Source organism: Eptatretus burgeri, unplaced genomic scaffold (genome assembly GCF_056783735.1).
Source record: "Eptatretus burgeri isolate ZD-2024b unplaced genomic scaffold, Ebu_testis_v1 Ebu_testis_scaffold_3162, whole genome shotgun sequence".
Taxonomy (NCBI): domain Eukaryota; kingdom Metazoa; phylum Chordata; class Myxini; order Myxiniformes; family Myxinidae; genus Eptatretus; species Eptatretus burgeri.
This window is the reverse complement of record NW_028225110.1, coordinates 271,706-292,500: the sequence shown is the minus strand read 5'-3', so window position 1 is coordinate 292,500 and position 20,795 is coordinate 271,706. Positions and strand designations below refer to the sequence as shown.

At 45.4% G+C, this 20,795-nt stretch overlaps 2 protein-coding genes across 2 annotated transcripts in view; both read left to right on the top strand.

Annotated features, from left to right (window-relative positions):
- Positions 1-5,052, top strand: part of LOC147006595 (uncharacterized) — a 23,266-nt gene extending 18,214 nt beyond the window's left edge. Inside the window, exon 5 of the mRNA XM_085868468.1 lies at positions 1-5,052. This exon is cut by the window's left edge and continues 900 nt beyond it. Coding sequence (XP_085724594.1) covers positions 1-275 — 275 coding nt within the window. The 3' untranslated portion in view covers positions 276-5,052.
- A 1,644-nt stretch (positions 5,053-6,696) lies between these two features.
- LOC147006592 (uncharacterized) overlaps positions 6,697-20,795 on the top strand; it is a 96,430-nt gene continuing 82,331 nt past the window's right edge. Inside the window, exon 1 of the mRNA XM_085868472.1 lies at positions 6,697-10,030. The gene's annotated coding sequence lies outside the window, so the exon portion shown is untranslated. The remainder of the gene's footprint in view (positions 10,031-20,795) is intronic.

The following is a 20,795-nucleotide window of genomic DNA, read 5'->3' as shown; positions in this document are numbered from 1 at the left end:
TACATATGAGGACCCACACAGGAGAGCGTCCTCACAAATGCTCTGTCTGTGATAAAGGTTTCTCTGTAAAAGGCAGTTTGAAAATACATATGAGGACCCACACAGGAGAACGTCCTCACAGATGCTCCATTTGTGATAAAAGTTTATCTCGCAAACGCCATTTGAATCAGCACATGAGGATCCATACAGGAGAGCAGACGAAAAATCCACACAAAAAGAACAGACAAAAATACACAAACGAGAATACGAAGCATCCTTTCAATACATCGGAATAAAAGAAGCCCCAGGTACAACACAAAAAATGCGTAAAATAATCGCCAAAGAGTACCATCGCAGAATAAGACTAATTTTTAAGTCTTCCTTCTCTCCATTGAACAAAACCAAAGCAACAAACCAACTTGCAGTGCCGGTATTCCAAGATGGCTGTGCAATTATAAACTGGCCACAATTGGAGATAAACAATTTAGACACCAAAACAAGGAAACATCGAACTATTCACAAGATGTTCGACAAAAACCAATACATGCCATGGTTGTATATACCGAGACGGGAACGAGGAGGTTGTGGAATGGAGCATAACCAAGTGCACAGAACATCGTGTGTCAGACCAGCGGAGTTTGTGAAAAGCTCAACAGACGATCGTATGAGATTTGTACATGACCAAGAAAACAACAAACGAGAAAAGGGATCCTTATTCCATTTTGCAACAAACTTCAAAAAACAGGTGTAAATAATGGATAATCCACAGGAAAACGAAACAGAAACAAAAACAGCCCCAATGATTGCAAAGAAAAAAAAATGAAATATCAGCAGATACACTTGGACAAATGGGAGTGATAAAAGAGCAGGAAGATTTAAAACGGAACTTGATAGGACAGGGATTGACCAGGAAGGCTCACTGGAATGGCGAAGAAGAGGTGCAATGAATTGGGATGGAGAACGAGTCATCATAAATGCTCAAGATCAAGAACACCAAACTGATGCCTTTAAGAAAATGCCGGGAAGTCTGGACATCACAAAACAAGCACTGCGTCCGGACATCGTGCTCAAACACAAAAAGGAAAAGTCAGCATTTTTCTTTGAGGTTTCAGTTCCCAATAACTTTGCACGACATGCCACAGAAATCAGAGAAATGACAAAATACCAGGTTCTGTAAAATGAGGTCAAGACGACGTCAAAAATGAAGTAAGCTGAAATTATACCAGTGATAGTCGGAATGAAAATTATACCAGTGAGAGTCGGAGTGAGGGGAATGACAAGGAAAACCCTGACTGAGTACTTGAATGTTACTCTGGGCATATCATTCCAAACAAGCTTCAAGTGGAGGCTGTGAGTGGTGGAGTGAAGATTTTGAAAAGAGTCCTTGGAACGAGGGTATGAGAAGGACATTTCACAGTTTGTTTTATGAATCATAATCCTTCACCAAAAAGGAGGTGGAGATTTTCAGTTCTGGGAGAACTTCCACTCACCTTTTGAAATCCAAAGTAGATAACAACCAATGAGAGCCCCAAAAAACTCAAACAAACAAACAAAGTAAATGAAAGAAGAAAAGTCCAGCAGTTTGAAAATTTACTCAGAAGTGTCAATCAAAAACTAAGGAAACAGAAGCAGACTGTTGCAATCCCTCCACCCAGAAAATGATGAACTCCTTTTGGAAAGGGATTGTTGAAAACTGAAAAGAACACAAGAAGGTGGAACAGGTCCAAAACTTGGAAACGAGAAGCAACATCAAGAGGATATTCCTCAAGTGATAATTGTCAAACAAAATTATGAAACATTCACCAAGGTGCCAAAATTCAAAAGCCCTGGTCTGGATAGCATCCCACATTTCTGGTGTTCTTCACAATGACTTCATTCGAGCATTGGATGAGCTATCACAAGGAGAAAAGGCAACGGATGAGTGGTAGTCCAATCCTGATCTTCCCTTCCGAGTTTTCAACTTGGAAAACATCATTTTAAGGATTGTTTTTGTCGTTGTGAGTGAGACAATCCTGACCAACTGTCTTTTGATATTTACTCATTCACAATGTCTTTTGCACCTGAGAAGGAGGAGAACATTCTTTCAATCCTCAACTTTTTTTTGTGTGCATGGAGAAAGAACTCGGACACCAAAAAGACAACAAAACAACATAACAAAGGGAACAACAGTGGAAAGGGGAACGTCATCAGCAGGGTGGAGGGGAAAAATAGATGGAGAGTGACATAAGGTATGCAGGTAACGATGAGGGGTCAGGGACAACGTCAGGGGTGGACAAGTTGGACGCATTAGCAAAATGTTGGAAGTGGTGGGGGATTGTTTAGCGGATGGAGAAAATATCATGTTTTTGGATGTGTGATGACTTGAGATGGTGGTGAACAGGTGTCATCAAGACCTGGAGGGAAGAATCAGATTGAAGACGGTGTTAAATGTGGTTCCACAGGTGTGGAAAAAATGAATGCAAAAGTGGAGGTAAGCATTGGTTCTGGATTTCACTCTGAAGGGGTTGTTTCACTCTGAAGGGGTTGCTTGGAAGACTGCGTGCATCCTGCACATACCTCGGAGAGAAGAAGCATGGAGAGTGTGGAGGGTGCAGGACCAGAAATGAGTCGGAAGAAGATGGAGAGCACCAACCTGGTGGCTATGGTGGAGTGATGATCCCATCGTCTCAGCTTCATCGTGAGAAATTCCAATGATCTTGAAAGCCTTTGTTTCCACGGCTTCAAGGAGAGCAAGATGGGAGCCACCCCAGACAGAAATGCAGGACTCCATTAAGCTGTGGATGAAAGCCTTGCAGGTGGATCGGAGCTAGTCTAGATTTGGAGGCCAACGATGAAATGTGGCTTGCCCAAGAGAGATCATGGTTCAGAGTGAGATCCAAGAGTTTGAGTGACTGAACCTCTTCAAGAGGGTTAATTAGAAAGTACATGGGTTTGTGGTATGGTCATTGGGGAGAGAAAGGGGAACAGGGAAAGATGTCGAACCAGTTTGTGATTTTTGTCAAGGTCAAAACGGAGGGAAGAGCCTTCTGTCTGTCAGAAGGATGAGGGATGTCATGGCAGAGAGTGGAGACGTCAGCAAAGAGAAAATGAGAATTTTCCAGCGAGTTGGGGATATCATTGATGAAGATTAGTAATAAGATAGGGTTGAGAACACTGCATCGGGGGAAGTCCAGCTTTGACAGGGAGAGGAGAACAAAGAGTTCCATTGAGAGCCTCATGTTGGCTGCAAGCGTGGAGGAAGTCAGTCATCCATGAGCGGAGTGCGCAAACAGTTTGGAGAGAATGTGGGATGCCAGACCATATTGAAAGCTCAAGATATTCCCAGAAAGTCGGCTTTGATATGTCTGATATTGAAGGCCTCCATCTATTGTTGAAAGAGTCAAAGCAGCATGTCCAAGTTGGAGTAACCTGGTCTGAATCCAAATTGATGATTTGAGATGAGGCTTTTGGATTGAGGGTGTGATTTTATGTCAACTGCGATGATGGATTCCATGACATTGCTGATGTGTGGAAGAATTCGAAAACGAAGGATCCCGTGCTTTCACAAACTATGGCGAATGCCAGCTTGGAAGAAGAAAATATTTTAAAATCCTTTTCCAGGCCTCTTTTTTTGGTTTTGGCTCAACTAATCTAAGTGCAGCCAAGTGAGATTTAGCTTTGAAGTTCAGCAGTTTAAAAAAAATAAATGTATAAGGTGAAATCAGAACAACTTGTCTTGCTTCAACAGTTTATTGAGCATTGCAGGTGAAGAATGATGAAAAACCCCAAAGATAAAATGAAAACTCTGTCAAAATGCATTCCTTGATAATTTAGATCACAAACTTCAGGGAAATACTTTCACGTGTTCAATGTTAGATGCTGTCACCATGAACTATAGTTGAAGAGTAAATATATGACTGATGCAATCGACTCGTCATTGAACAATTTCGATAAACTCTCTCCAGTCATTAATTCCTGTGTTCACCTAAAAAGACATGATGGTTTATGGACAAATGGACATTCCAATCAGATTTATGACTGCAATTATTCTGTAGTTGAACAATAAAAATATTGCAGTAAATCAACCAAGAACGGGAATAGTAAAATTCTTCTCCAATAAATGATGTACAACACACGTGAGTCATGACACTGCTTGTTTTTATTGAATGTAACTGAATGCATCAGGTGGTATATCCAGACTCGGAACAAGCAATGTTATAATGCTGTGAGAAATTTGTACAGTATTTTTGTCTCAATATGAACATTACAGTAATTACAGGCAAAAAATCAATGATATTGAAGAAACATATCACGCCATAAGCGTGGTCAATTCAAACATGCAATCCAACAAAGGAAACATATTTCACACTTGAAGTGGGATTGTGGAAGAAAAATAATTAATTCAGTCGTGAAATGTAGAATATTCTGCACCAACAATTTTCTGTCATGTTCGGTAATCAATTGATACTCATTTCCTCTTGTGTGCTTTTAAATGCTTGTAAAGGTCTCATCTACTACAAAACATTGTAATTAACTAAAGTTATTTTGTCATCTTGTGTGGTGTTGTTCACCAAGAAGAATCATGGAAGTGTGTTTTAAAACCCACTCGCCCAGTAACCGGGCAGGTTGGAATGTTTGGCTGATCAGCTCGCAGCTGCAAAGCTCAGGGTTGTTTGGGTTGCTTGCCAATATACACCCCTATCTTGTCAAGTATTGTACCATGGGCCCCATGTCTCACAATGTTTCTTTGTCAGTTCCCAATCCCTCTTCCTTTAGAATACTGTGATCACGAAATACTGCAAACAGCTGTGCATTATCAGACCACCCCACCTTTTACCTTGAGGCTGGAATGTTCTCAGCTTTGAAAAAATCTTACTTCACAGGCCATTGAGATGTCAGTAAGTTTTATAACAAGTACTGTTCTTTGTGTAACGCATGCCCCCTCCTTCACTCTTTTTATGTAAATAATTTTGCTCGAAAGATGATCGGCTTGGAAAACAGAACGGCGTGAAGGAAGTTCACAGCATCTCATCTTGGTGTTGATCTGTGCATTTGTTTCCGTGTACACGTAAATAAATGATTCAACTCTCACGAGATCTGGAGTGATGTTCAATTTCACTGAAGGTTCCGGTGATTGCCCCAAATAAATTGACACAGTGAGTATGGCTCAGAACATCCCAGGGACGAGGGGTGTGGTGGGGGGGTTGCAGCGGAGGTCAAAGTAACGTCGGCGGAGGTGATGCGGACACAGGTGGCCACCTGAAGGAGCAGGTAAGGGGACCGCTACAGATTCCCTTTCCTGACACTTTCGCTGTGTCCTGCATTCAATAAAGTCATGTGCCTTGGCTCTGACCCAACTGGGTGATGCCACTCAGAGGTAAGTGAGTTGAGTCATTTATTGGAAGATTCGCGATGCAACATCTGGATTAAAACCAGGTTGTGGTAATCTGTGCCTGGAAAGCTGAATTGTGGGAAATCCGTGCCAGGTTTGAATGTTTTTATCTGGGCATTCGAACATTCGAGGGGCTTGTCGAGCCGCTCCGCTGATTTTGAATCGTAGTACGAGCAACGGAAAGGTGCCTCCTGATTCTTAGTTGGTGCATAAGCGAGGTGCTCCAAGAGGTTGATGCTCAATGCCCTGTGCCTTTGGGTCCGAAGGTGTTGATCAGTGCTGTAAACTTAGCGCTGTACGATCTGGAATCGAAGAACATCTGGTGGGTTATGTTAGGATCAGGGACCCTTTGCTTCAGGTCTCCAGGATCACGAGGAGTGAAGAAGGACTTAAACATCATTTTGGTTTCAGGTTCCCTCTTTGCTGGTGGACGAATGTATTTATTGCAACTTTAACTTTTAAGGATCATTTTGGCTCATTTTTTAGGGTGTTGGCTTCATGGTTGGGGTGGTGAGCTCTCTTTTTGTGTTCATTATCGAGGCTCGTGTGAGAGCTTTCACACAGAATGCACAACAAGGGGGGGGGGCAGGAGACAAGATGGGTGGAGAGGGCAGGACAAAACAATGGGGAACAGAGACATTAGATCTGTGGAAAGGAGAGGGATGGGATGCTTCAGATGCATTTGTGTTTTTCCACCATTATTCCTCCTTTATCCTTTTCCTGAACAGAATTCCCCATTCATAAATTGATCTGTGTCCAACAGGGCTGTTCAGATGGAGTGAATTGACCTCTGAACTGTCCAGTCTGCTTTGATGATCATCCTGACCACACAGTGTCGAATTAAGAGCTCGTCTTGCTCGTGAAGGTTCGTGTCTAACTGTTTGTGGCATTTTTGGTCGGACAAAGGCAGGGTTCCCACTGACCTGGAAAGTCAGGGAATTGAGGTTGGTCAGGGAAAGTCAGGGATTTTTTTTGTTTGTCAGGGAAATGTGTGATTAGTGCTTTATGATTTTAATTAGTTCCCTTTCCACCCAGTCAATTATTTTGTTCATGATGATAAAAGTTTTCTTTATTGCTCTTTTCATGAAAGTCAGAGCTGTACAGTTGGCAGTATCAACTTTATCTTTGTATTTCAGCCATGAGAGGTGTGCCCCATTCAATGACAGAAACAAAGATTTTTACCATGTCTTTGTGTGATTTGAGGAGCTGAAGCTGTTTATAGATAGCAGTTGCACCCTTTCGTTGAGCTCAGGAGTTCAGTGTATAACATAAATGACTTGTAACATGTATAAAGTACAGTTCAATAATCATAATCTGGAACTTCAGAACAGTTATGTGCATTGTCAGCGACAAGTTCAGGTTTGATGCTGGTGTCACAACAAAAGTCCACTGTTAGAAATATTTTCTGAAAGAAGATATGGTATATTTCTTAAATATAGGGTGTGCTCATGATATTTTGATTCAACCTTCATGGGTCATGCTTCTGCTGACTGTGTACTTGGCAGTTTTAAAGAAGCACGAAAGGAGGTGCCATTAGGCAAGTTAATGCAAGTATCTATGGATGGACCAGCCGTAAATTGGAAGTTTATTGATCTCGTCATCACAGATCTTGAAGAAGATCAAATAAAACTAATTGAAATGGGATCATGTGGCTTGCACATCATTCATGGTGCATTTCAGACGGGCCATAAAGCAAGTGGATGGAATGTAAATGGTTATCTTCGGGTTATGTGTCGCCTGTTTCAAGATAGTCTGGCTCGGCGTGCAGTATATACAGAGGTTACTGGCAGCAAAACTTTTCCAAAGAAATTCTGTACTGTGAGATGGACTGAAAATGTTGCAGTTGTTGAGCGAGCACTTGAACTTCTACCTCATGTCAAGAAGTTTGCAGACAGTGCCGTGAAATCTAAGACATCATGTGCTACAATCACTAGCGCCACTGTAAAAACACTTTCTCGAGACAAGCTGGCTGCAGCAAAAATATCGTTCTTTGCATCAGTGGCTGCCCAAGAAACTTGTGGACGACTTCTTCAGAAGCAACGGTCTTTCATGGAACATGGTGTCTGCAGTTTTCTTGGACGGGGCTCCAGCCATGCTGGAGCGCAACTCCAGTTTTGGAGCGCTGGTGAAGGCGATGCACCACACGTCATCGTCACGCATTGTGTCCTGCACAGACATTCGCTGGCATCAAAAACTCTGCCTCCAGAACTGGCCGATGTTCTGAAAATCGTCGTTGAAACTGTGAATTACTTGCGAAGCAGTGCTCTGAATCATCGCATCTTCGAAGAGCTGTGCAATGAAATTGGCTCTGAATTCGAAGTCCTTCTTTACCACTCTAACGTTCAGTGGTTATCACGAGGGAAGGTACTGAGGCGTGTTTTTGCCTTGCGTGTAGAATTAGCCCTGTTTCTGCGAGAGCCCCAGCATCGCCATGCAACTCATTTAGAGGAATCAAAGTTCATCCTTGCCTTGGCGTACATGGCTAACATCTTCGACACACTCAATCATCTCAATTGCCAGATGCAGGGCGGGTGGAGTGAATGTCATCGAAGCTGAAGAAAAGCTGAGCGCTTTTCAAAAGAAGTTACTGTTGTGGAGGTGACCAACAGAGAAAGACAACTTCGCGAACTTTCCGCTAAAGGACGAGTGCGTGAGCGGAATTGCAGATGATTCTGAAGTTGGAGGCACTGCTATACCAAGGGAACTGAAGCATGCGATTGCCACACACTTGGATGAGCTGGGAAAGTCATTCGATGGATATTCCCCTGACCAAGCACAACACCCAGCATGGGTGAGACAGCCATTTACTTTTGGCGTTGGAACGGCAGATGTCAATGATCAATACCTCGACGACCTCATCAAACGCCAGCAGAGCCAGACTCAACAACAACTCTTCAGCACAACAATGCTCTCAACGTTTTGTTGCCGCCAAATGTTAGGGTATCCTCTCATCGCTAAAATTGCCCGTGAGATCCTCACGCCGTTCGTTACCATGTATCTCTGTGAGCATGCATTTTCGAATCTGGTGGACATCAAAACAAAGAAAAGGAGCAGACTTGCATGTGAAAGTGATATGAGGGTGGCCCTTGCCAAAACAAAGCCACACATTTCCCTGATCGCCTCAAAAAACACAAGAACAAAAATTGCATTAAGATCCAATTCTTATTATTATCCAAATATACTTTTGAATTTTGATGCAATTTGATTTTTATTTCTGTATCAATTAAAATTGAATTTATTTTCTTCTTTTTATACAAATATACTCTTGAATATTGATGCAATTGTTTTTCATTTTTGTCAGAATTAAAATTGTAATTTTTGGTCAAATTTGAGGGGTTGGGAGAGTGTACGGTGGTTTTTGTTCGGGTTGGGCGCCTCTGAAAAGGTTAAGAACCACTGAACTCGAGGAATACAGCAAGAGAATGGAAGAAATGAGGGAGGAAGCATGCGAAAGAGGTGCGGAGATGAGAAAGGAATTATGGGAAAAAGCTTCTGAGTTACAGAAACACCAAACCAAAGAGAGGGAATTACAAAACGAGCTGAGGATATTAAGTGAGGAAAGAAAGAGAACGGGGAATGAAACGTTAAGGAACTACACTGTGCAGATTGAACAGTTGGAAGCCAAGCAAGATTAAAGAATGAGATGGAAGAAAGAGAAGTGAAAGAACAACGAATGAAGCAGGAAAGGGAAATCAATTCGTTGAGGGAAATGATGAGATTGGAGAATGAAGAACATGAGAGACAGTGGGATAGGAAACAAAAAAAACATGAATTTGAAATTGACCAACTAAAGGAGAGAGCAAGGTTGGAGTACGCGGAGATAGTAAAAGAACAAGGAATGAAGCAGGAAAGGGAAATTAACTAATTGAAAGAAACGACGAGATTGGAGAATGGGGAACATGAGAGACGGTGGGATAGGAAACAAAAAGAATATGAATGTGAAATTGACCAACTAAAGGAGAGAGCAAGGCTGGAGTACGCGGAGATAGTAAAAGAACAAGGAATGAAGCAGGAAAGGGAAATTAACTAATTGAAAGAAACGACGAGATTGGAGAATGGGGAACATGAGAGACGGTGGGATAGGAAACAAAAAGAATATGAATGTGAAATTGACCAACTAAAGGAGAGAGCAAGGCTGGAGTACGCGGAGATACTAAACGAACAAGGAATGAGGCAGGAAAGGGAAATTAACCAATTGAGAGAAACGACGAGATTGGAGAATGAAAAACATGAGAGACGGTGGGATAGGAAACAAAAAGAATATGAATGTGAAATTAACCAACGAAAGGAGAGAGCAAGGTTGGAGTCCACGGAGATGGAAAAACTCCGGAAAGATAACGAACAACTAAAAAGGCTCGGAGAGGAAGAACGACTCAAATGGAAAAGAAAGTGGAGCCAGGAAGTCAGACAGCACAATAATATGGGATGTGTGACATCACCACAGGGAGGAATGTTAGTGGTGCGGGACTTGCTTGACATCACTCGTCGGATGATACCCCAATTTGAGCAAATCCTGGTGATGGAGACATTGAGGGAGCATACAGGGTTGTTGACGAATGGAACACATTTTGAGCAGGTTCTGCATGTGGACCTGACAGCCCCAGAGGAGTGTGGCGAATCGATGATGAGCAACCTGCTGGAGAGAAGCAACCGGACCGAGGTGACTCTGAAACAAAGCAGGTACGTGGGCACATGCATACATGGTGCGGATGATGAACTTAATGTAGGAATTGGATTTTATGTTAATGAAGAGACTCTGTCCGATGAGGTGCATGTATGCGTGACTCCTGAATGTGTGTGTGGAATGCCTGCGAATGAATGCTGTGAGCCCCCAGTCCAGACGACAGCACCGGTGTGTGCTGCCAAGGCCAAAATATGTGTGTGTACTCATGTGGTGATCGGGAATGTCGCCCTGGAATGCGAGGCAGTTGGTCAGTACGCAGGCAAGGTTGAATGTGTGGAGTGTGAACACATGTGTGTCAGGTCAGGTTCGATCTGTGACCTGCTACAGGTACCATGTAAACCTGTACTAACCTGTTCCATGGTCGGGTTGTCGGCGACTAAACCGTCTCCCCCACCAGGTTTTCTGGTGAGGAGGGTGTTTGGATATGGACACCCAGCAGGATTAAAAACAAAACCTGTCAAAGGGCGGAGGAGCTCCTTGTGAGCCAACGGCCATCCATATCTAGTGCCCAACTGTGTCTGCGGACGTCCTCCTGCAGTTGGGTTACTTCTTATTAGGAGGTTTGTGGCAGGATTTGCACTCCAGCCACCGTAAAACGCTTCATTCCGCAAAACGCAAAAACGCTAAAAAATCTGAAAACCCACTCCGTGGGAGTACCTCCTGTGCAGCTTCCCTTCGCAGGGCAGCTCACCGGATGATGGGATTGGGGCAAAGCCTTCGGGACCCCCAATCTTTGATAGGAGGGAAACCACGGGGTAACATCCCTGGGTCAGATTGCGGGAGAGTGTGTCGGAGTGGTGCTGAGGTGTCGTCCACCAGACGGCGGTCTCCTTGGGTTAATCTGAGGCGGTCCCTTCGGGTGGGTGCCTGGAATGTCCTATCCCTAAGAGGATGATCACCTGTCTCTGTTATCATCTGAGCTCAAGCGTTTGGACATCGGGATTGCAGCTCTCTCTGAGGTTCGGAGACCGGATTGCGGCGAGATAATGGTGGGTGGTTACACCTACTTGTGGTCTGGTCGCTCTGATGGTTACCATACCCAAGGAGTTGCTGTAGCTGTGTCCAATAAGCTGACCCCAATGATAATTGAGGTAACACCGGTCAACGAGCGTATTATGAGATTAAGGATTCGTCACTCCTTAGGTGTCATTTCCCTGGTCTCTATTTATGCTCCGACTGAGGCGAGTGATCTTACCGTGAAGGATGCATTCTACGCCACACTCGAGTCTGTGGTTGATCAGTGCCCCAGACGAGATACACTTCTAGTCTTGGGGGATTTCAATGCATCGACTGGAACTGATAGGGATGGTTATGAGGTGTGTGTTGGTCCCCATGGGTCAGGAACTATGAACCAGAATAGCACTAAGTTCCTTGACTTTGCAAGAAGTCATGGACTTAGGGTGGCTGGTTCATGGTTTCAGCGCCCGCAAGCTCATCGCTGGACTTGGTATTCCAACGCTGGCGGTGTGGCAAAGGAGATTGACCATGTCCTCATTGACGGTCGTTGGAGGATGATCCAGAACTGCAGGGTCTACCGGAGTGCTCAGTTCCTCAATACTGACCACAGGCTTGTTGTAGCAACTCCAAAGCTGCACCTTAAATCCTGGAGAATGGTACCATCCCAGCCTAGGCTGGATGTTGCCAAGCTCAGGGATGAGAGAGTAGCTGAGGAGTTTGCGAACAGGCTGAGTGGACACTTGGGGGGGTCTGGGTGCTTTGGGGGGTCCTGAAGAGTTGTGGAGCACCTTCAAGACCACCGTCCTTGATGTTGCCGGTGGATGCCTTGGAGTTCACCGCAGGGCAAAGAAACAATTTTGTCTCTCAAGGGACACTGGATACCATTGACCAGAGTCGCAGGGCCAGGCTGAATGGCAGAGCTGAGCTGTTCAGGGAGCTGAGGCGTAAAACTGTACGTGCACTGAGGGTGGACAAGGAGGCCTATGTGCGAGGAATCTGTGAGGGGGTAGAGCATCACCTGTGGACAGGTGATTCTCGTCCAGCTTACAGGGGAATTCGCGCATTGCGTTCATCCAAGCCCATCCCTCGGAGCACTGCAGTTCGAGCAGAAGTGGTAGGCTCTTGACAGAGGAGTCTGAAGTGAAGGCCCGCTGGGCCGGTTACTTTGAGCGGTTGTACCAGGCTGATCCCCCAGCTGTCGAGTTGGACGTCAAAGGGTGTTACAATCCCTGTTGCTGACCCTCGAATCAACTGTGGTCCACCATCGCTTGTGGAAACACGGGCTGCGGTGAACCAGTTGAAACGGGGCAAAGCTCCCAGGGATCTGTGGCATCCATGCTGAACTTCTCAAGGCTGGGTGGAAATGCTGCACTCGCGTCGTTGCATGCAGTTTTGTGCTCTTCCTGGAACACAGGCATCATCCCAACTGACTGGAAGAGGGGCCTTGTTGTCCCTCTCTGGAAAGGGAAGGGTGATCGCCAAGACTGCAACAACTACCGAGGGTGACGCTGCTCTCAGTGCCGCGCAAGGTCTTTGCTCGGATAATTCTTGATAGGGTTCGCCACCATCTGCTTGAGCACCAGCGTCCAGAGCAGTCAGGCTTTACACCAAAGAGGTCAACGATTGACCGTATCCTTGCTCTTCGTGTCCTCACTGAACGCAGACGAGAGTTTCGGCAGGGGCTGCTTGCAGCCTATGTTGATCTCTGTAAAGCGTTCGATTCAGTGAATCGGGATGTCCTCTGGAGGATTCTTGGTCTTCGTGGGGTGCCACCGAAGCTGATCGATCTGATGTCTGAACTCTACTCTGGTACTGAGAGTGCTGTGAAGTGTGGTGGTACCGCCTCTGACTTATTTCCAGTTGTTACTGGAGTTCGTCAGGGATGTGTACTTGCCCCCACACTTTTCAGCACTTGTATGGACTGGATTTTTGGGAGGATGTCGGAGAGATCAAGTTGCGGTGCATCGTTTGGCAATGTCAAGATCTCGGACCTTGATTTTGCAGATGATGCAGTCATCTTTGCGGAGACTTTAGACATCCTCTTGGGGGCCCTCGAGGTGCTGAATGAGGAGTCGGAGCCGTTGGGATTACGGATTTCTTGGGTCAAAACAAAGATCCAGGCTTTCGGTGACATCTTGGATGCTGCTGTCCTGTCTGTGTCTGTTTGTGGTGAGGATGTTGAGGTCGTGGATAGATTCACTTACCTTGGCAGTGATATTCATGTCTCCGCAGGTTGTGAGCCGGAGGTCAATAGACGTCTGGGTCGGACGCAGAGTCATGGATTCACTGGATCATGGGGTGTGGCGCTGCCGGTACCTGTGCGGGAGGACGAAAGTCCGAGTCTTCAGGTCCTTGGTACTTCCAGTCTTGCTCTATGGGTGCGAGACTTGGACTTTGACCAAGGATCTGAGACGGAGACTTAATTCCTTTGGTACCAGGTCTCTTCGGAGAATCCTTGGCTATCGCTGGTCGGATTTTGTGTCCAACGAGCGGTTGCTGAGAGAGACTCGGATGAGATTTGTTACCTGCATAGTCCGTGAGCGTCAGCTGCGGCTGTTTGGACATGTGGCTCGCTTTCCTGACGCTGATCCTGCTCACCAGATTCTCTCGAGGAGTCTCATGAGTGGAGGAGGCCAGTGGGCCGACCACGTGCCTCATGGTTGCAGCAGGTTGACCATCATCTCAAGGAGATGGGGATGGGCCTGGCATCTGCCTGGGGGATGGCCAGACGGAGGCCCCTGGAGTACCGGCGGAAAGTGGACGCAGCGACGCGCTGTTCTGGCACATGCTCCCATACCTGACCTGACCTGAACACAACCTTGGAATGTGTGGAGCCTGTTTTGTGTGCGAGTCCTGAGCGTAGAATGAGTGGTGACGTCGGAAATAGGTTAGAGGTGCAAGGGGAATGGAAGTGCCACCAGGACAGAACTTGACACAGGGGATGGAAATCATAGTGGACAGCCCCACATGGGTTCTTCCAGAATTCGAGGTGCTGCATCCATGAGCAGGCTTTAGAAATTGGACTTTAATTTCTCTCTCAGCCTCACAGGAACTTCAGGGTGGAGCGCAGATGAGTAGCAAGTGGCACTGGCATGTGTCACATACTCCCCGTACCCATTTTAGAACAGGAAGTGGCCAGCAGCGACACCGCAAGTGTCACTTGGTCTTCAAACCTCTCTGAGGACACGAAGGGTTCGGCGAGCTGAGTGTGGTTTTTTTGTCTTCAGGCAGTTAGAGAGAAGAGGGGGAGGCCGCTCCCCCGATTGGGGTTTACTTGATTTCCTCAAACCCTGGAGAAGAGGGGGAGGCCGCTTCCCCGATTGGCTTTTACCTGACTTCCGCGAACGCTGGAGAAAAGGAGTGGATGGACCACAATCCCAATTGAGATGTGACCCCTTTCGTGCATAGTGCTGGATATGATTAAAAAATGGTGTCTACGAGGAGTCAACACACTCAAAACGGTCAATCAGAGCCATAACCAGCTCTTACTTTTCAGTGGGCATCTGATCGTACCGTCTCCCCATCCACATGAGCACATCAAAGGCTGATTTCTTGTCCGTTGAAGGCTGAATATAAGCATCTCGCAGGGAAACTTTGACGTACTTGGTTCCGAAATCTTTCAATACGAACAGCGGTGTACAACTTTCGATGGAAACAAAATCAGCACGATCGAGAGTTGCCTGTGAGTCATCCCTGCTGCTGCACTGAATTGATGCAATCGTTCGGCCAGAATATTCGTCATCAAGATATTGTGTGAGTAAATCACCAATACAGTCACACTCTAAATTATACCGCTGACATACTTCTTAACAATCACTTTCGCCCCAGAAACTGCAGTCAATCTGAACCACGCTGGCAACTGCTCAGACGCCATCACCGAAGACGACTGCACAGTTTGGTTGAAGGTGACTCGGCATTTTGGCGTGCACGCACAAAATTGTATTTTGAGAATAAATGCCGACGTTTACATTTCGGGTTTTGAAACTTTTGCACTTCGGCGGAAAATGCAGAAATATAAAAGGCTAAAATGTGTTTTATATTTATATTTCATTTCGGCAAATATACCGTCGGCGGATCCATAAACCAAGTTATAAAATAACTAAGGCCTTTGAGTAAATGGGAGATTTGTGCTCCACGTTAGACAGGGCCATGTCCGTGGGCTGCCCCAAAATGAGGCTCGGGAGAGCCTTGGGAGAAAGGTCGGGGAAGTTTGCTGAAATGGTCCCTGAGTCGGTTATTAAATATAGGATGAGCCCAGATCCCCCTTAAATGCATGTTTAGCCAGGTTGTTTGGTAAGTGGACGTTTGATGTGTGTCGGAAGGTGTAGCAGGCTGTCCAATGTTCGTAGAGTGGTGGTATACCGAGAGGCGCCTTCTTTTTCCTTCCCTCTCCCCTCCCCCCCCTGCCCCGCCTGGCCAGCCCCCACCTGGTGTCCTGATAGAGCCAGTCAACCAGACGTGCCAACAACCCATTGGCGGAGAGCTGCTGCAAACTCGAACGATGGACCAATCATGTGTCCCCGGAGGCGGTCCGAAAGGCCTGCCCCAGAAGGCAAGAGGAACTGCTTTTTCGAGTCTGCGATCTGCTTCATGAGGAGTGACTCGACGAGCTGTTCTTCCTTGGCCATGGAACCAGCGTGCAGGTCGTCCCCAGGTTCATCCTGTGTCCAGCCACTGGGCCTCTGACTGTCCTTGCTCCCTGCACGGCTCGACACGTCTTTTCATCCCATCGATCCACCTGCAGAGTCCATCACCCAGATTTGGCCGAGTCTGGAGTACAAGCCAGGCCTGGATTTGCATACTGGACATTGTGAAGAACCAACTGGAACACACCATATATCTTTCGCTCTTGTGCCGTCGACCTTATAGGGCTGGGCGCACCGAGGCTGTGTGCCTTAGTGGTACCGATAGGAGTACGTCTCCGCCATCTTGCCACTCTGCGTGCTCGAGCTTGGGCGCTCAAATCCATTGACATTGGCTTGTCACGAGCCGCATTCATGCTTTCGACACCTTTCCTCTCGTCCATGAGGCACCACCAAATACTCCATGTCTTGTATGTATGTTGTCCAGGCCTAAGGTTTATTTTGCTCAGGTCCCCTTCGAAACCCCTATCTGTAGCCCCCGAGATAAGAGCGGGTAATAGATTAATTATGACGTTTGTGAATGATTTGCTTGTGTCGTGTTCCCCGATGTTTTCCCCAATAAATCTGGCTGATTCATACGAAATTTGCCGCCTTGAATTTATTTGTGTTGCGCTGAAGAACAATCGCTCGATTTGTATTTAAAACGAGACTGGCTACGGACTGCGGCAGACTTCGATCGGTCTCTGATCAAACCCAGTCTGTAGCCGGGCTGCATATCCCCAACTGGCAAGGTCCAGGGGTACTTTGGTATCGTGATCTGAGACGCGTGACCCGAGACCTGTGCCGAACTAGCCGGCTTTATAACCCCTGAGACGGTGGTGCTGTGAAGCGCCACCCAATCTTCAACAATATAAGGGTGTGCTTCAGAGCTCGTGAAAGAAATGTGTGTAAACGTGTCTGTCGTAAAGAAAAAACTTCCCATAAGAGAAGGCATCTATTCTTAAACCTTCTCAATGCATCACATTTAAGATCCCATAAGACATGGGGGCGGGGGCTAACCTGAACATGCATTAAAGGAAATAACTGTCTGAGGACCTGAATGTGTGGATGCATTCATCAGACTGGATTCTGAAATCCATAACGATATCATATGTGTGAAACTTTTGTTTGGCTGCCAGATCATGTGACCGATGATGTCACGATTTTTTTTATTCTGTGGACCATTTTATCTCAAGAGATATGGTCTGTGGATATGGTCCACATAATTTTTGCCGCGTCTCTCGTAGCGAACGACGTCCTTTAGGACGCGGCTCTTGGACACATTTGTCCTTGTTTATTCTGTGGACCATATCGCTTAAAATTTTTCACACTGATCGGATGTGGTGTTCGATGTCTGCAATTATGACGTCATAATGAGGACACCTATGATGTGATAAAAATCACGGTCATTTCCCATGAGGAGTACTTGCTACGTGAGTTGTTTCAAGTTTTTTTCCACGGTGTGGTTTCAGAGACAGAGGTCCAAAGTTTTTCCGTTTTTTCAATATGGCTGACACACCACGTAACCAATGACGTCATAATTATCATTTGAGCATTCTTCATGAGTCGTCGCTCCAACGGTGAAAATTTCGTCTCGATCTGACAAGCGGTTGCAGAGAAAAACATGAAAGTTCTGTGCGGCCAAATAAACAAATACAAACGATGAGACAAACAAAATGTAATACCCTCTCTTCTGGTGAGGATAATGTGGAAGAAATAAAATTAATTATGTAAATGTATTCTCAATTTCGTTATCCTTTGTTTTTATCAGTGGAGAATAAGGTGTTATTTTTGTACTGGAATCAAATTGACTGTCAGTAAAATCTCTTTTTGCAGCCTTTTGATCTCCATCGTGATGTAAATGATGTACAAGCAAGATAAAATGATATCTTACTAAATCTCATGTGCTTTATCTCAATGAAATGTATTGAAACATACTGTATATCCAAATTAGTATTTCCAATGTTAAAATGAAACTGCTCTGCTGCTCAAGAGAAGGACGCTTTGCTGCTGGTTCCTATTGTCTTGTGGTTATTACATAACTCCCGAAAGGCGATCCCAACAGACGCCTTGTTGTCCAAGGACGATTATATGACAGCACAAAATGGAATGTTGTATTTTGAGAATCTGGTTGCTCACTGGTGAACGGAAGGTATGATCAAAGTAGTGGGCTTGTGTCTCCATTCACTCGGCCTCTTCATATTTTGTCTCAACTTTGTTGTTTCCCTCTCCATCTCACGGCCGGTCTCGCTTTCCCGGGCTGTGGTCATGATCTGAGCGTGTCCATCACCCCTTCCCTCCCAAAGTGACCATTTCTGCAGTTCCCTTTCTCATGCTTGCCAGCCCTCACCCCCATTGTCCCTTGCCAGATATTTTCACTCCAGAATAATATAAAAACAATTGTTCTGTGCATTTGAGCAGAAAGAGGATGGTGTTTGTTTTTACTTCTCTTGTTATCCTTTTTCCCATGCGCATGGTGGTTGTTATTTTTATTTGATGTGTGCTATTAATAAATGGTTTCAGACTCGGAAAGAGAAGAACTGAATTATTCACAGTAACAACAACAATTATATCACAACAAGAGCATGGGTGGGATCTGCCTCAAATTTAATTGTCGTGACGACGTAAAATGCCGGAATATTTTGTCCAAGTACCCTGAAACAGAAGGGGTTTTAAAGTGCTAAAAAGGCAATTTGTATTTAACATTGTAAATGTGTATAATTGAGTTGAAATAAAATAAAGATTTTCAAGGTTGTTGATAAAAAAGTGTAAGTTTTCCACCATTGATGCAGTCTTGCACACCACCCTATCGAACACGTTTAATTAGTTCTTCGTGCCAGTTGTTTGTGTCCTTTATAACGTCCTTAAAAACAGAAAATTTCCTGTTTGCAATGATTTTCAATCTTGTTTGATTACCAGGTGGAGAGAGGAAAATAATTATCTCACTCCTCTCTGAACATGTGTGATCAGGACAAATTCAGAGCCAAAGTAATAAACTTCAGGTTCGTTTTCTGATTTGTCTTCAAAATATAACATTAAAATGAAATGAAGATAAGTTATTCCTCGATCATAAACTTACATTTGCAGATGGACAGACAGAAGTGAACCAGTTCCTCAACCACGATTGTGTGTGTGGGAAACTAATAATTGTCTTGTCTGAGTTGATTCCCGACCTGACTCTAATCTGTTGAAGGGATGCTTTGTCAGGAGGGCATTGCATCGCAATGTGCACCATCTTTCTGATGGACATTAAGCCTGGCATCCCTTCTTCCAGCAATCATTGTTGGACATTAAAATTCCCGCAGTTTTGTTAAAACAGAACATGAAAGTTTCTATTGTCAGCCCGAACAGATTACAAATTCTTGCCACCTTCAATCGGAACTCAGACTTTACTCGCTGCTTTGTGAAAGACCTTGGCCAAAAACTTTCCCCGGTCAGTCCCACATGAAGGTGCAAATAATTGTCGCCATTAATGAAGCAGGAGTGGGAGTATGAATACGAACTTATATTATAATTAGCCCATCACAAGTCATTCCTTGTTATCATCAACAAAGCATTCCTTGCAGATGGGATAATTTCCCGAGAATTGGAATATTTCAGGATTTGTAATGCCATCTCCCACTGGGAATGGCGCTGTCAGACACGTTTACGTCGAGGGAATTGGGGTCCTTCCCCTCCTATTAACCCCCTAGAATATGAATAAGAACCAATAATACCAAGACCAATAAGGCACCAGACTCACCAAGTGTTAACTCCTTTCAGGAGTTAACTCCTTTAACTTCATTCACAATATACTCATTACCTCCACCACTGAAGGTGGACACAGGTTATGTTTTTCTCTCCTGTCTGTCTGCGAAGAGAATACCTCAAAAAGTTGTGGATGGAATTGGATGAAATTTGGTGAACAGGTTGGTTTGTGTCCATCCATCCATCCATTGGGACCATACTCTGTACAGAGCATCGGTGCTGCCGAAGCAGTTTCCTTGGCTATTGGGCACAATCCTGGACGAGTCGCCACTCCGACGAAGGATACTCGAATGACTCTATCATCTCAGCAAGCTGGTACTCATTTTGCTGACCTCGGAAGGATGGCAGGCTGAGTCAACCCCCTGGGGAAGTAATTCAGTGGGCACCGAGGCTTGAATTCAGGACCATTGGATCCTAAGTCGTCACCCGAACTACTGAGTCAACACCAGGTTTCGGTTGGGTGTGTGACCCCGACAAAATGAAAAGATTTTCGTAAAGATACAGAAACAGATCGTATAATTTTTGAAGTTATTCTTCACCGTTGAGAGAGACGGAGAGAGAGACAGAGACAGAGACAGAGACAGAGACAGAGACAGAGACAGAGACAGAGACAGAGACAGAGACAGAGACAGACAGAGACACAGACACGAAAAACGATATATGGCACGATATCTCAAAAAGTTATCGATGGATTGGATGGAACAAAACATCATGGATGAGTTGGTTAAGTGACAAGAACAAGCCGATTAGATTTTAGTTCAGGTCTGAATCCAGATCTGGCCTCACAGTGGGACACAAAATGTAAACTGTTCATCCTCTCTCAGGCTTACCCTCCACTGGGTGCTGTTCTTATTTTTAACTGCTTTGTACAAGTATTGTTACGGATTTGGAAACCATCTGCACACAACAGCCAGAGTCCCCACAGTTCAGTTATTTCGTTGTCTGACGTGTCTGACGTCCTGTGTCTGACGGGAATTACATGTGTGCGCTGCGAGTTATTTTGTTGTTAGTTTTTTTTTTGTATTCCCGAACAACAACATCCCGCTTCGTTCCGCCACCCAACCAAACCTTCGCACACCGACTCCATTCTCTCCATGTTTTTGGCTGAAAGCATGGGCGGAGCCTCCATCGCCTCAGATCGAGGCTCTGCTCCGAAGAAGGGCAGGGAGTGTTTCCTCCAGCCATTGGACAAAGAGCGAGGACAACAGCCGAGGCGCTCCAGCCAATGTGAAGCCAGAAGCCCAGAAACAACGACTGAGCCTCTTCGGGGGGCGGGCCACCGACACACCCCCCGTCCAATGGGAGGCAGAGTTACCTCAGGAATGATCCCTCCCACCTCGCAGGAGCGGTTGAATAATTGTCGGTGTGATCTGCCTGGGTCATCTTGTCTGGTCTGCTGGCCATCTTCCGACTTGGTGTTGACTGGCGTCTCCCG